This window comes from Patiria miniata, unplaced genomic scaffold, assembly GCF_015706575.1.
Source record: "Patiria miniata isolate m_02_andy unplaced genomic scaffold, ASM1570657v1 HiC_scaffold_7, whole genome shotgun sequence".
Classification (NCBI taxonomy): domain Eukaryota; kingdom Metazoa; phylum Echinodermata; class Asteroidea; order Valvatida; family Asterinidae; genus Patiria; species Patiria miniata.
In genome coordinates, this window is record NW_024037074.1 from 17648144 (window position 1) to 17664430 (window position 16287).

General features: G+C 39.3%; 1 protein-coding gene across 1 annotated transcript; it reads left to right on the top strand.

The window, feature by feature from the left end:
• Window positions 1–1541: 1541 nt before the first annotated feature.
• Window positions 1542–7031, top strand: LOC119745598 (homeobox protein Dlx4a-like). The gene is made up of 3 exons (XM_038222076.1): window positions 1542–2884; window positions 3434–3651; window positions 5373–7031. Exons 1-3 carry the CDS (start codon window positions 2509–2511, stop codon window positions 5823–5825), a joined length of 1047 nt encoding a protein of 348 aa, XP_038078004.1. The 5' UTR covers window positions 1542–2508; the 3' UTR covers window positions 5826–7031.
• The last annotated feature ends 9256 nt before the right edge of the window (window positions 7032–16287 follow it).

A 16287-nucleotide genomic window follows, 5' to 3' on the forward strand; every position in this document is an offset into this window, starting at 1 on the left:
GTCAGATTTGATTGAAGTTCAGTACATGAAGTCACTACATGTAGTCACTTCCTGTGTGAATTCAGGTCAACAAAGGGAGTGAGCCGGTTTGAAATCGGATTGAAATCCCAGTTTGATATGCGTCACTTTTTGAAGGGCACAGTCAGAAATCCTAAAAGTATACACGAGAATAAAAAAGAAAATAATATAATAAAAATCTAGACGTTCTTGCACCAAAACGCAAATTTTACAATATGTTGGGCCGTTGAGTGACGGCCCTTTACAACGGCCATGCACGGTATGTCTTCGTAATAATGTTGTGGATATTTAGAACTGTAAGACGGGCTATTTATCGGTCACATTGTTGCTGTCAAAGCCTAAGGGAAGTATACTACAATATAGGCCATTTGTCGACTTTGTTGAACCGAGTTTGCTTGTCAGTGTGTGTGTACATGTAAAGTGCTCCTATGTTGTTTACAAGCTTGAGCGAGCATAATTAGGATAACAGATCGAGAAAATATAGTCTATTCTCACATAGTTTACTTCTTCAAAATCCATGGCAGCAAACACTCACATAGACGCAGTACACGCTTCTAAACTTCAAATACTTATCTTTCGAACTCGCCAATCGGGGAAAAAGGAGTAAAGAAACGGGATATAGACGGATTTTACTGAATAATGTTTAGTTGAAGTTTGTGTAACATAACAGACCTCAGTTTTCAATTCTCTCTTCGTGATATTTTAAGTCATCGAAAGTATTATGCTTTGTAAATTTTGTATTTCTTTGACATTCCCCAAAAATATCACTTTCTGTTATAGGAAGTAAAAATATAAAATAATTCCTTTTCCCTCTTCATTTACTTCTATCGCGTACCGTTTTTCAGGTTTTTTGTGTGTATAGATCAGGTCGCTATGTCTTACTCAAATCATCGTCCATCACACACATTTTGAGCTCATATACCACCTCAGATGTGTCGAGGTCTCCAACTCATCAATCACTCATTTTTGTCATCCCGATCTGACATCTCATTGGTAGTTTCTCAAAGCTCGGTAGCCAACGGGTGTGCTTTACCTACACAGGTAATTAAACTCGTCAGTTAATGCCGCAACAGAATGACAACACGCACCATCACAGGTGACCACCAGCAAGTCGGGAGGCTAGGGAGACTTTTACGGCACCGAACAAAACCAAGCTTTCTTAGAAGGTATGTTTCGGCTCAATGCATCACCAGCCACCGAGACAATCGCGTCTTCAATGTCTTCCTGGTGAGAAAACAGGACCGATGAAAAAACACACAACTGAGGACACACCAGAATGGAATGAAAGTGCAGTAGAAAAGAACATTGCGTAAATGCGGTTTTTTTTTCAGAGTAGGCGCCACCGTGCCGCCCACTTTCTCCCGAAGACCAAACTCACCTCCCTTTCTTTGCGTCCTAGCATTCCCCGCTTTTGTCCGGGTTGAGAGTCTATTAAGAACCGGTTGCGGTTGGGGAAGTGGGGGAAGGCCGTGCCCCTGAGTGGTCAAAGGGGTACGAAGAATACCTGCTTGTGGTGGGACGAGTTGCCAATTCCCAACAGAGTTGCGGCGAGGGGGTGGGCTTTTATACGGCTAATCAATTTGTATAGAAGAAGTCAGATTCGTTTACTGATACCATTGTACTTGGTGTGTTTTGTCTGTGTTTTGTCTGTGTTTTTATTGCCTGGGACAGTAGATGCCGGCTAGCTGTAGGCCCGAGTTGTATTGGGATATGGTCCGCAGGTACCCAGCTGAGAGGAGTAATAGACCAGGAGGACCCGACGAAGTAGACGGCCTGGATTTGCATCCAAGACGCTCCTCCTAGAACCCCCGGGGCTTACACACCGATACAATGAAATATTAATCGAGAGGTAATTAGTGCTGGTGGATCTTCGCGGCGTACAAGGCACAGGCCAATCAACGGTCGGCTCTAAGCACGGCCGGAGACAGGACCAGCGCCACGGTGATCTCAATCGCAGCTCCGAACCACTGTTTGATTTGTTATTGTTTACTGTCATAAAGCAACGTGTTTACGAAACATTTGGCAGATTAACTCTGGCAACCTTGTCCATAATACACTTCTCCTGCTCTGGCTCTACAAAGTTGATGGATTTCGTCTGCAGAAATTTCTCCAATGCCTGGCTGATTTCATGAAATGTGGACCGTTATCTCGACCAGGCTTCATCAAACATTCATCGTTTTATAAATGTCAGTGAAGTGATCAATTTTCATGCAGTCGACAGTTGTGCGATGAACGAATACTTCATCTTGGATCAAGTGACCAATAATTAGATAACGATCTTTGATTGAAGATAATTAGTAATTTAATGTTTTAATCACCTCCTCTTTTCCCATAAGATTAATCGTTACCACCCTGACACTTGCTGCGTTCTATTTTGGCGAAAGAAGTCCTTCAATTTCTACAACTGGATGCTACTTTTTTTCAATCAAATCCATTTTTAATCTGTGGCGACAAAAGTACAACGAGCGTCCAATTTAAGACAGTTTCATCATGAATTCAATGTTCGAGTGTTTCGACCCACCGGGCTCCAAGTCGGCGTTCACCGAGTTCCAACAGTTCCACCAGTTCCACCATCATTTCACGGGGGGACCACCGGCACCTACTGCCCCGATGACTGGGGTCTCAACCGCGGTACCACCGTCCCCGTACCCCGTGCCGCCGCATCCCGGTATGCAGTACACCCCGACGCCCGCCAGGTCGTTATGTCCGCCGGGGACTGGCGCTCCAGAGACGGTCTATAACACCGCGCCGTCCATGCAACACTCCGTCAGACATCTAGGCTATTCCTTTCCCTTGAGTCCGATGGGAAATCACGGTCACCATCCGGCCTACAATCATCACTATCCAACGCCGCCAACAAGAGAAGGTATCGTCATAATTTCCTTAAAACTTTCAACTTGTTTTTATTCAGGGGAGGAACATAGTCATAGGTTCGTTTGGTAAAAACAAATTGCCAATCCACTGTCCTAAAAAAAATATTTATTTAAATGAGACTTTTGGAACAATTTCGTCCAAATGTAATATTATTATTACGGCAAATTGTAGGTGAAATAGTTGGCATTTTTTTTATAGTAAAAACCTTGTTACCACTTTGATCATCAACACTCTGATATTAACATTTAATGAACTAAAATCCCCAGGGAAAATGAGATACAGAATAACCATTAAAAAAATGGCAAAACTAATAAATATCATTGGAGTTGCCATTGTTCACAAAGTTTTGCCATGGGATGACCAATATCAAAAGACTGCATAAGTCACCTTTAAATAGCTTGTGAGTGTAGACTTGCGACTGGATGACTGCGATTGACTTGTGATGACTTGTGATGACTTGTGATGGACTTGTGATGACTTGTGCTTCAGCTAAAGTATACCTCAACCACGACACTGATGTGTTTATGATTTCTTCCCCCAGATTATCCCCTTCAGTCAAAGCAAAGCATTCTGGACATGGAGGAGGATGACCAAGCCCTGACCAAAGTCAACAGCAAGGGCAAGAAGCTGAGGAAACCCAGGACCATCTACTCCAGCCTGCAACTACAGAAGCTGAACCAGAGATTCACTAAGACTCAGTATCTGGCGTTACCCGAGAGAGCTGATCTGGCTGCTTCGCTTGGTCTCACCCAAACTCAGGTTGGTGTGGAAAATGCTGTCTCATAATCGTATAAAATTCATATGTTGGTTTTTAAATCCTCTTCTCTTTAAAGTTGTATAGCTTAGGAAATTTGGAAACACACAATGTTAACTATAGCTGTGTGAGGTTCCTATTTTGGGAGGTTCAGGGCGTAAAAAAACTCACAAAACTCACAAAAGAGGTTTGTTATATGGTGCTAAATCTATGTGCTATTGCTAGCTATCCTCACCATGCAAACCTTCAAATCGTATATCAAAAAGGGTGGGCAAATGGGTTAGACAAATGTTGGTCATCATACCAACTGCCGACACTCTTGGGCAAATTGTTCCCAACAGTCGGTAAATTTTTACCCAGATTAACTAACCATCAGGTAAATTTATACCAGGGTTGGGTACCGGTACATAATATTGCCCAACTGTTTTACCCAAAAGTTTTACTACAGTGAAGCAGCTTGTTTGATGATTATCCACTTTCTAATCGATCTTAAAGCTGAGTGAATTAGATATTAATAATTGTGTCTGAAAGACAGGAAACTGACTCGAATTATGACTCAAATCCTACTTCCATGAATTAAGTTGTGAGTCACTTGACTCGGTGACAAGGAGTTCTCTGACCACACAGCTCAGCAAAAGGAAGATCGGATGACGAATGCAGGTCCAAACACTTGCAAAAATCGATAGCTTTAATACGAGGAATGAATGGTTGAATCATGGAGCTATTTAATAGCTCCACGGTTGAATGCATCTCCCTGGGTCACTTCCTCCCTATAACTGAATGCAAGTTACTCGATACAACTTATTTGAATTGTAGGTACTTGAGAGTCACTTGAGTTTGAATTTTGGATAGCTGTTGTTGGTTTTAAACTGCAAAAACATTATTCCAGCACATCTTTGCTTAACGCTGTGGCTCTGTTCAAGCCCAGTTTACCCCCGATCCACTGTGCTTTGACGTGGGTCCCATTAACCACTCGTAAATACGGAAGAAAACAAACACACAAATAACACACAGACTGGTTGACCACAACTTGGACAAAAACCACCAAAAACCCCCTTCAGTCTGAGAGGAGGGGGACAAAGGGGCTCTTAGGATGAGCGAAAACACCCCACCAACCCAGCCCGTGGGTGAACAATTACTGCGACAAACAACCTGCGACGCTTGGCATGAGATACTATCGGTCTATGGGATCCCTACTTGGCAGGGTTTGTGCTTGGATGTTCAAGCACCACAAGGGATCACTTTCCAAACCACGCTAATTAGGGGACACCAGGCTAATATGGTTCACTAATTAGCCAACATGGCACGCGTTATGGTTTACCCATGACCAGCACGCTTTGCAAACAGAGAACGGGATAGGCTGGTACATGTACATGTACGTGTACTCATAATCATCCATCTTCACAAGTGTGGTTCATTCCTCATTTTGCTTTTAATTCGTCACATTTTGTTTTTCATATGATTCAATTTTGAATTCACAAAGACGAGATCATTAATACATCTTTGATGAACAAATTGGTAGACATGATACAGAACCTCTGAGAAGGCCTAAACATACTTGACAGGCATTCATAATTGCCTGGCATTAATTTTTGTCGAATGGCGTCATTGGAATATGAATTTAAAGAATTACAGGAGGTGGCTGTTATATGGCAAAGATAGTTAAGAAAAATAATGCAGAATCAGATTTTTAATGACCAGTTATTTGAATTTCTATTCTATTTAGGTGAAGATCTGGTTCCAGAACCGACGTTCCAAGTACAAAAAGATTCTTAAGCAGCACGGTTCCACGCCAACGAGCAGCACGGGTAGTCTGGATTCCGAGCAAGATCCATCCCATACCCCGACCCTTCCCGATGCGTTGAGTCCCCCGCCTACAGGACCGCACCCTCTCGGCTCGTCAGTTATGCCCGCCCATCAGCCAACCGGGGTATCGTCTTGCTACAACCCATCGCAGACTGTCAGTGAGGGAGACTCTGCGCACTCCAGCCCGGTGCCTTCCTGGGATTACAGCGGGGAAAGCCTCAGCCATCAGGCGCTTCGGCAGGGCCACGCCGAGAGCTACCCGTATCAACAGCAGCAGCAGCATTACTCGCACCATCACCCTTACTCGTGGTTTGGTCAGGATGTGAATGCTGGAATGCCTCCACAACATCTCATGACACCGGTGCCTCAATGAAGACGAAGACAAACAAACAAACAAAAACAAACCAGCAACGGAAACGACTAAAACTTCAGACTCTTGTGAGCTGAGACTTGCGCTTCGCTTGAAGGTTTAGATGAACGTAAATTGAACTGTTGATTTCTGCTCCTTGAACATTATACCGAAAAAGCATGGGTTTTCTTCAGGACAGATTACTTGAAACATTCCAAACGAAGCCACTCTGCGATTACACGGCAAAGTGTAACCATTCATAAGTTTGAGGAGTTTATAGGTTTGCGCATTTATTGGTCAGATTACGTAACTCGATTATCGCGGGATTATCGAAATTGCAGAGAAACCAAATACCTTCATTTTGTAAAACAAAAACAAACATTTAAAGTAAACGATATGATGTAATTCGTATAGATCATTCCAAAAAAAAAGTGTAGAGGAGTCCATGTACAATGTAATACCTAAATTATTTGCTACGCAAACCATGTTTCCTATTTTCTGTATCTATGATATACCTCTTTCTTTCAGTAACCAAGTAAATACTGATAGTTACAACGATTTTTTTTTAAGATTATTTATGGCGGACGTTTATTTTGGTGGATTATGTTCGTAGTTTTTGATAGAGTATTACTCCCACGACGTTTGCCTTTTTAATGAGTACGGCATCTGAAAAATAAAGTTTAAAAACTAAATTTCTAACTTTCTAGCATGGCCTAGGTTTTGGTGTTCATAGAGAAGTCGCATGAAAACAAATCGGCACACGATTGTGGTGATCAATTAAAGAATTTGAGTTAAAAAACTTTGAATTAGTATAAATATCCCATTTCCAGTATAAATATCGATCATTCTTCGCGCGTTTAGTGTGCATGGTGGATACCACCTTTTTTTTAAAGACCTAACGCAATGCAGATTAAATCCTCCTTTTGCCCCATTTTTTGTTAAATTGTCTTTCGTAATTCGTTAGCAGTGAGTAAACTGCATCAAATAAATCCTTCACAGCTTTAAATTTGAGTATGGCTGTTGAAGTGATATGCGCTATAGAAGAACGGTTTTAAAAAAAAATTATTGTTAAGGGAACGACTTTTTTGACAGTTGCTCTTGTAATTTGCTAAAGATTTGTTCCAAGGATCCTGTTCGTGTTAAAAATTATGTCATGTTCATGATTATGACCATACTTATCATGTCTGGATTTATACACAAATAAAATAAGCATTTTCATTAGTAAAAGGGGCTACAAAATCAAACCTAATTAATTTAATGCTGGTAGCAGACTATAGCTACCAAAGGTATTTGTTGGTAAACCTGAAGTCCTCCATTGTCGGATGAGGTAGCTCAGTCGGTAGAGCACCGGTGCAAAGTGCCAGAGGTCGGAGGTTCAACCTTCGCTTGCATCGAATTTCCTGCTCGCTCTCAAACTGTTTCCCATTTGATTACCACGATAAAAGCAAGTGAACAAACTATCTGGCTGCAAGTGCAGACGATAAGTAATGACTGAAATATTGTGCAGTATTACTGGATGAGGGAAAGGGATGGTCTAGGAGAGATTAACTATAATGTACCATCAACCTAATTACCTTTGACCGACCACTTGAGAACTGATGCAATTAAGTTGGAGCAATTTTGCAATTATCCTCAGTACGGTGTGATAATCCCAAATCAGAGCAACAATGATATCAGTTACCTGTATTTAATTTGTCTGTTCGAGAAAATCTAGTTCGATGAGTTACTCTTGTGTATGTGTGTGGGGTGGGGGAGGGTGATTGTTGAATACTTCATGACAGAAGCCGTCAAAAAGATCACTGGTCCCGTGGTAAATCACTGACGATTAGATTAGCAAAAGGAAACCCAAGAAATTAAGGGATTACAGGTAGCTGTGCACTTGATCAGTTGCTGTACTTTAAGTGCAATTAGTTGTCTTGTATGAAATGTAAAGTATCTGATTCAATGTATCAAACTAAGCGTGATGAGCAAAAGTCTTAATGAAAAACAGTCCACGAACTGGCTTCTTTCTTCCCGGAGAAAAGTATGTGTCTCAACTGGCATCATGCTGTAGAATATAAAAGGCTTGAGATATGTCAATTTATGTTTTCTAGAACTGAAGTGGTTTCAGCGGCGCGCTTCGTAGTTCGTGTAGCCCAGCGGAGAAGACATCATTAAGGCACGGGCAATTAGCTCCATTGAAGGGCGGCCTCCGTCGCTAGCGCTCGGTATATCGGCAAGGTCGCCGGCGGCGCGCTGTCACAAAAGCCCGCTGAAAATCACTTCCCCCGTTGATCGCGTTTGGAGTGCTTCGCCCGTGGAACAAGTGGATTTTGCCATTACAGGGGAGAAGTGAAAAAACAGTAAAGATTCTTTTTCTTTCTTTGTGTGTTTCTCTTAAATAGTTTCCGGATATATTGATATTTTTGGTTATTGCAAATTACTTTCTGTCTTTTGCTTTGTTTTGTCAGCACTTCAGCATTGGCCTTCAATGTCATGTCCCTTCAGCACACGACAATTATAAGGGGAACCATTTTATTTCTAGTAATTCGTCAAGTGGTACTAAAGTGACGCTTTGTTAAGTTAGTTAACAACGACTCGCCCTGTATACCTATTCTCATTGATTTGTATCATAATAACATTTACAAATGATATCCTTCCAATCTGACGTAAACTACTCCTGAAGAATCCAACGATAACATCCTGACTTTTCGAAATCCTTAATTTTACTTATGACAATTTAGGCTTTCTCTTTCTTTCACTGCATGAGAAAACATTGAACTGATAACGGAACTTACTCATATTTCAATTTTAAGAAGGCATAAAGTTTTATGAGGATATAATTTACTGATTTTTTTGTTTATTTTAGTTTTAACGAATTATTAATGAAGGCCTATTTTCTCTCACTATAAAATAAACCAATATGGTGGAATTAAGCATTATCAGATTTGTGATGTAATTCAAACAACGATATTCCGAAAAAAATCACTACATATATAGTGTAAGGAGGTTGTAATCTACCAAGTTTTCTTTTTCTACAAATTTTGATTCGTGATTGAAGACCCTTTTGAAGGTAAAAACAAATAGCTTCTTATACCTAATATTTGGTAAGTCTCTTTTTATATATACATGTATCTAGTAGTTTGGCTGTGTTTGGTTTTCCTGAGATCCTAAACACTCTCAGGTTTACCCACTTTGTGCATCTGAGACCCTATCATCTCCTCTCGACCCTGACTCGACATCTCAAGTGGATGTTTTCTCACAAGCCAAGATCCCCCGATGCCTCTCAGAAAACATCAATCTTCTCACTCCTTTGTGGGAATCAGATATCGTCGACGGGTTTACACACCGAAGAATTGCCGGTAGCCCACCCGTGAACACACTAGACGCCGCCCGCTTCACGCACCGTGGGACTGACTCCACAGGTTTTTTTTTTTAACTCAAGAAAGGATAAAGAATTTTACCTCGGACAAAAGGATGGTTTCTGACTCGCGTCTCCAGGCCTTTGTGGTTGTCGACGCGAGCGCTTTCCAAGACACACGCCGTGAGAAAACGGCTGCCCATTATCTGCAGGTCTTTTAACAATCTTTAAGGAGGTGGAAACGGCGTCTGGGTGCTGCGAACCTTTTTTTTCTTTCTATTTTTTTTTATTAAAAGAAGCGGGCATATCCTTCAGTATTCACCGAGGGATATAACAACTGGGCAATGTGTACACCAAAAAAAGAAGAAATCTATGATTTAATCCAAAGTGATGTCTTGAAAGGATCACCAAAAATAACAAAACCCGTGTTTCATCTTCTTGTCTCCAGCTGCCGCTAGCTTGTCATTGAGCAAAGCAGATGTTTTTAGCGAAACAAGACACCGACCTTAATGTTTTGGGTCGACAAAGGCTCCATCAAACCATCCAGGGAGATTTAGCAAAGTGGAAGTGAAATGTGATGAGCGTCTTATTCGTGAGTTTAAAAAGGCTTATACTTTGAACCACTGATCATCCATTTTTGGAAATTGGAAAAAATGCAAGGGGTTAGCCTTACATTTTTAGTCAAAATCGGCCAAATATTGACTTTTCTCAAAAACAAGGCAGAAATTCATCTGGAAGCAAAAGGAACATCAAATCAATACTCTAACACGCATAATTTTCAAGATTTGGGCAAAACTCATCCATTTTTGGAGAAAAAAGTTAATTTTTGAGCGATTTTACCTCAATTTTTCGACGGAATTACCCTTTTCATAGAACATCTGTCCAGCAATCAATTTGGAATGCGTTCTAGGGCCCTTCAGGCATCTTTCTAAACAACCTTCAAGAAATTTCATTTTTTGGCCAAAATCGGAAAAAATGCAAGGGGTAAGCCTTACATTTTTAGTCAAAATCGGCCAAAAATTGACTTTTCTCAAAACCATGCAGAAATTCATCTGGATGCAAGAGGAACATCAATGGATACTCCAACACGCATAACTTTGAAGATTTGGGCAACACTCATCATTTTGGGGGAGAAAAAAATTAATTTTTGAGCGATTTTACCTCAATTTTTCGACGGAATTACCCTTTTCATAGAATATCTGTCCAGCAATCCATTTGGAATGCGTTCTAGGGCCCTTATGGCCTCTTTCTAGCAACTTCCAAGAAATTTCAATTTTTGGCCAAAATCGGAAAAAATGCAAGGGGTTAGCCTTACATTTTTAGTCAAAATCGGCCAAAAATTGACTTTTCTCAAAATCATGCAGAAATTCATCTGGATGCAAGGGGAACATCAATGGATACTCTAACACGCATAACTTTGAAGATTTGGGAAAAAATCATCATTTTGGGGGAGATAATAAGAAACATTTTGAACGATTTTACCTTAATTTTTCGACGGAATTACCCTTTAATAACACATCTGTCCAGCAATCGATTTGGAATGCGTTCTAGGGCCCTTGAAGCCTCTTTCTAGCAACTTTCAAGAAATTTCATTTTTTGGCCAAAATCGGAAAAAATGCAAGGGGTTAGCCTTACATTTTTAGTCAAAATTGGCCAAAAAATTACCTTTTCTCAAAACCATGCAGGAATTCTTCTTGAAGCAAGAGGAACATCAATCAATACTCTAACACGCATAATTTCGAAGATTTGGGCAAAACTCATCAATTTTTGGAGAAAAAAGTTAATTTTTGAGCGATTTTACCTCAATTTTTGACGGAACTACCCTTTTCATAGAAAATCTGTCCAGCAATCGATTTGGAATGCGTTCTAGGGCCCTTCAGGCATCTTTCTAGCAACTTCTAAGAAATTTCTTTTTTTTGCCAAAATCGGAAAATATGCAAGGGGTTAGCCTTACATTTTTACTCAAAATCGGCCAAAAATTGACTTTTCTCAAAACCATGCAGAAATTCATCCGGATGCAATAGGAACATCAATGGATACTCCAACACGCATAACTTTGAAGATTTGGGAAAAAAATCATCATTTTTTGGGAGAAAAACAGTAAATTTTTGAGAGATTTTACCTTAATTTTTCGACGGAGTTACCCTTTTCATAGAACATCTGTCCAGCAATCGATTCGGAATGCGTTGTAGGGCCCTTGAGGCCTCTTTCTAGCAACTTCCAAGAAATTTCATTTTTTGGCCAATATCGGAAAAAATGCAAGGGGTTAGCCTTACATTTTTAGTCAAAATCGGCCAAAAATTGACTTTTCTCAAAACCACGCAGAAATTCATCTGGATGCAAGAGGAACATCAATGGATACTCCAACACGCATAACTTTGAAGATTTGGGCAAAAATCATCATTTTGGGCGAGAAAATAAGGACATTTTTGAACGATTTTACCTTAATTTTTCGACGGAATTACCCTTTTCATAGAACATCTGTCCAGCAATCGATTTGGAATGCGTTCTAGGGCCCTTGAGGCCTCTTTCTAGCAACTTTCAAGAAATTTCATTTTTTGGCCAAAATCGGGAAAAATGCAAGGGGTTAGCCTTACATTTTTAGTCAAAATCGGCCAAAAATTGACTTTTCTCAAAACCATGCAGAAATTCTTCTGGAAGCAAGAGGAACATCAATCAATACTCTAACACGCATAATTTTGAAGATTTGGGCAAAACTCATCAATTTTTGGAGAAAAAAAAGTTAATTTTTGAACGATTTTACCTTAATTTTACGACGGAATTACCCGTTTCATAGAAAATCTGTCCAGCAATCGATTTGGAATGCGTTCTAAGGCCCTTCAGGTATCTTTCTAGCAACTTCGAAGAAATTTCATTTTTTGGCTAAAATCAGAAAAAATGCAAGGGGTTAGCCTTACATTTTGAGTCAAAATAGGCCAAAAATTGACTTTTCTCTAAACCATGCAGAAATTCATCTGGATGCAAGAGGAACATCAATGGATACTCCAACACGCATAACTTTGAAGATTTGGGCAAAAATCATCATTTTGGGGGAGAAAATCAGGAATTTTTTGAACGATTTTACCTTAATTTTTCGACGGAATTACCCGTTTCATAGAACATCTGTCCAGCAATCGATTTGGAATGCGTTCTAGGGCCTTTGAGGCCTCTTTCTGGCAACTTTCAAGAAATTTCATTTTTTGGCCAAAATCGGAAAAAATGCAAGGGGTTAGCCTTACATTTTTAGTCAAAATCGGCCAAAAATTGACTTTTCTCAAAACCATGCAGAAATTCTTCTGGAAGCAAGAGAAACATCAATCGATACTCTAACACGCGTAATTTTGAAGATTTGGGCGAAACTCATCAATTTTTGGAGAAAAAAAAGTTAATTTTTGAGCGATTTTACCTTAATTTTTCGACGGAATTACCCTTTTCATAGAACATCTGTCCAGCAATCGATTTGGAATGCGTTCTATGGCCCCTTCAGGTATCTTTCTAGCAACTTCGAAGAAATTTCATTTTTTGGCCAAAATCGGAAAAAATGCAAGGGGTTAGCCTTACATTTTGAGTCAAAATCGGCCAAAAATTGACTTTTCTCTGAACCATGCAGAAATTCATCTGGATGCAAGAGGAACATCAATAGATACTCCAACACGCATAACTTTGAAGATTTGGGCAAAAATCATCATTTTGGGGGAGAAAAAAAAAGGAAATTTTTGAGCGATTTTACCTTAATTTTTCGACGGAATTACCCTTTTCATAGAACATCTGTCCAGCAATCGATTTGGAATGCGTTCTATGGCCCTTCAGGTATCTTTCTAGCAACTTCCAAGAAATTTCATTTTTTTGCCAAAAACGGAAAAAAATGCAAGGGGTTAGCCTTACATTTTAAGTCAAAATCGGCCAAAAATTGACTTTTCTCAAAACCATGCAGAAATTCATCTGGATGCAAGAGGAACATCAATGGATACTCCAACACGCATAACTTTGAAGATTTGGGCAAAAATCATCATTTTGGGGGAGAAAAAAAAGGAAATTTTTGAGCGATTTTACCTTAATTTTTCGACGGAATTACCCTTTTCATAGAACATCTGTCCAGCAATCGATTTGGAATGCGTTCTATGGCCCTTCAGGTATCTTTCTAGCAACTTCGAAGAAATTTCATTTTTTGGCCAAAATCGGAAAAAATGCAAGGGGTTAGCCTTACATTTTTAGTCAAAATCGGCCAAAAATTGACTTTTCTCTAAACCATGCAGAAATTCATCTGGATGCAAGAGGAACATCAATAGATACTCCAACACGCATAACTTTGAAGATTTGGGCCAAAATCATCATTTTGGGCGAGAAAATCAGGAAATTTTTAAACGATTTTACCTTAATTTTCCGACGGAATTACCCTTTAATAATACATCTGTCCAGCAATCGATTTGGAATGCGTTCTAGGGCCCTTGAGGCCTCTTTCTAGCAACTTCCAAGAAATTTCATTTTTTGGCCAAAATCGGAAAAAATGCAAGGGGTTAGCCTTACATTTTTAGTCAAAATCGGCCAAAAATTGACTTTTCTCAAAACCATGCAGAAATTCTTCTGGAAACAAGAGGAACATCAATCAATACTCTAACACGCATAATTTTGAAGATTTGGGCAAAACTCATAAATTTTTGGAGAAAAAATAGTTAATTTTTGAGCGATTTTACCTTAATTTTTCGACGGAACTACCCTTTTCATAGAACATCTGTCCAGCAATCGATTTGGAATGCGTTCTATGGCCCTTCAGGTATCTTTCTAGCAACTTCGAAGAAATTTCATTTTTTTGGCTAAAATCAGAAGAAATGCAAGGGGTTAGCCTTACATTTTTAGTCAAAATCGGCCAAAAATTGATTTTCTCTAAACCATGCAGAAATTCATCTGGATGCAAGAGGAACATCAATGGATACTCCAACACGCATAACTTTGAAGATTTGGGCAAAAATCATCATTTTGGGGGAGAAAATAAGGAAATTTTTGAACGATTTTACCTTAATTTTTCGATGGAATTACCCTTTTCATAGAACATCTGTCCAGCAATCGATTTGGAATGCGTTCTAGGGCCTTTGAGGCCTCTTTCTTGCAACTTTCAAGAAATTTCATTTTTTGGCCAAAATCGTAAAAAATGCAAGGGGTTAGCCTTACATTTTTACTCAAAATCGGCCAAAAATGGACTTTTCTCAAAACCATGCAGAAATTCTTCTGGAAGCAAGAGGAACATCAATCAATACTCTAACACGCGTAATTTTGAAGATTTGGGCGAAACTCATCAATTTTTGGAGAAAAAAAAGTTAATTTTTGAGCGATTTTACCTTAATTTTTCGACGGAATTACCCTTTAATAATACATCTGTCCAGCAATCGATTTGGAATGCGTTCTAGGGCCCTTGAAGCCTCTTTCTAGCAACTTCCAAGAAATTTCATTTTTTGGCCAAAATCGGAAAAAAATGCAAGGGGTTAGCCTTACATTTTAAGTCAAAATCGGCCCAAAATTGACTTTTCTCAAAACCATGCAGAAATTCATCTGGATGCAAGAGGAACATCAATGGATACTCCAACACGCATAACTTTGAAGATTTGGGCAAAAATCATCATTTTGGGCGAGAAAATAAGGAAATTTTTAAACGATTTTACCTTAATTTTCCGGCGGAATTACCCTTTAATAATACATCTGTCCAGCAATCGATTTGGAATGCGTTCTAGGGCCCTTGAGGCCTCTTTTTAGCAACTTCCAAGAAATTTCATTTTTTGGCCCAAATCGGAAAAAATGCAAGGGGTTAGCCTTACATTTTTAGTCACAATCGGCCAAAAATTGACTTTTCTCTAAACCATGCAGAAATTCATCTGGATGCAAGAGGAACATCAATAGATACTCCAACACGCATAACTTTGAAGATTTGGGCAAAACTCATCAATTTTTGGAGAAAAAATAGTTAATTTTTGAGCGATTTTACCTTAATTTTCCGACGGAATTACCCTTTTCATAGAACATCTGTCCAGCAATCGATTTGGAATGCGTTCTATGGCCCTTCAGGTATCTTTCTAGCAACTTCGAAGAAATTTCATTTTTTGGGCTAAAATCAGAAGAAATGCAAGGGGTTAGCCTTACATTTTTAGTCAAAATCGGCAAAAATTGACCCTCTCTAAACCATGCAGAAATTCATCTGGATGCAAGAGGAACATCAATAGATACTCCAACACGCATAACTTTGAAGATTTGGGCAAAACTCATCAATTTTTGGAGAAAAAAAGTTGATTTTTGAACGATTTTATCTTAATTTTACGACGGAATTACCCGTTTCATAGAAAATCTGTCTAGCAATCGATTTGGAATGCGTTCTAAGGCCCTTCAGGTATCTTTCTAGCAACTTCGAAGAAATTTCATTTTTTGGCTAAAATCAGAAAAAATGCAAGTGGTTAGTTAGCCTTACATTTTTAGTCAAAATCGGCCAAAAATTGACTTTTCTCTAAACCATGCAGAAATTCATCTGGATGCAAGAGGAACATCAATGGATACTCCAACACGCATAACTTTGAAGATTTGGGCAAAAATCATCATTTTGGGGGAGAAAATAAGGAAATTTTTGAACGATTTTACCTTAATTTTTCGACGGAATTACCCTTTTCATAGAACATCTGTCCAGCAATCGATTTGGAATGCGTTCTAGGGCCTTTGAGGCCTCTTTCTTGCAACTTTCAAGAAATTTCATTTTTTGGCCAAAATCGGAAAAAATGCAAGGGGTTAGCCTTACATTTTTACTCAAAATCGGCCAAAAATTGACTTTTCTCAAAACCATGCAGAAATTCTTCTGAAAGCAAGAGGAACATCAATCAATACTCTAACACGCATAATTTTGAAGATTTGGGCAAAATTCATCAATTTTTGGAGAAAAAAAAGTGAATTTTTGAGCGATTTTATCTTAATTTTTCGACGGAATTACCCCTTTAATAACACATCTGTCCAGCAATCGATTTGGAATGCGGTCTAAGGCCCTTGAGGCATCTTTCTAGCAACTTCCAAGAAATTTCATTTTTTGGCCAAAATCGGAAAAAATGCAAGGGGTTAGCCTTACATTTTTAGTCAAAATCGGCCAAAAATTGACTTTTCTCTAAACCATGCAGA

Bases quoted from the DNA above. Each gene is read 5' to 3' on its own strand.
- LOC119745598 (XM_038222076.1), top strand. From the start codon at position 2,509: ATGAATTCAATGTTCGAGTGTTTCGACCCACCGGGCTCCAAGTCGGCG. The intron at 2,885-3,433 runs GTATCGTCATAA...TTCTTCCCCCAG, and splicing joins AACGCCGCCAACAAGAGAAG to ATTATCCCCTTCAGTCAAAG. The intron at 3,652-5,372 runs GTTGGTGTGGAA...TATTCTATTTAG, and splicing joins TTGGTCTCACCCAAACTCAG to GTGAAGATCTGGTTCCAGAA.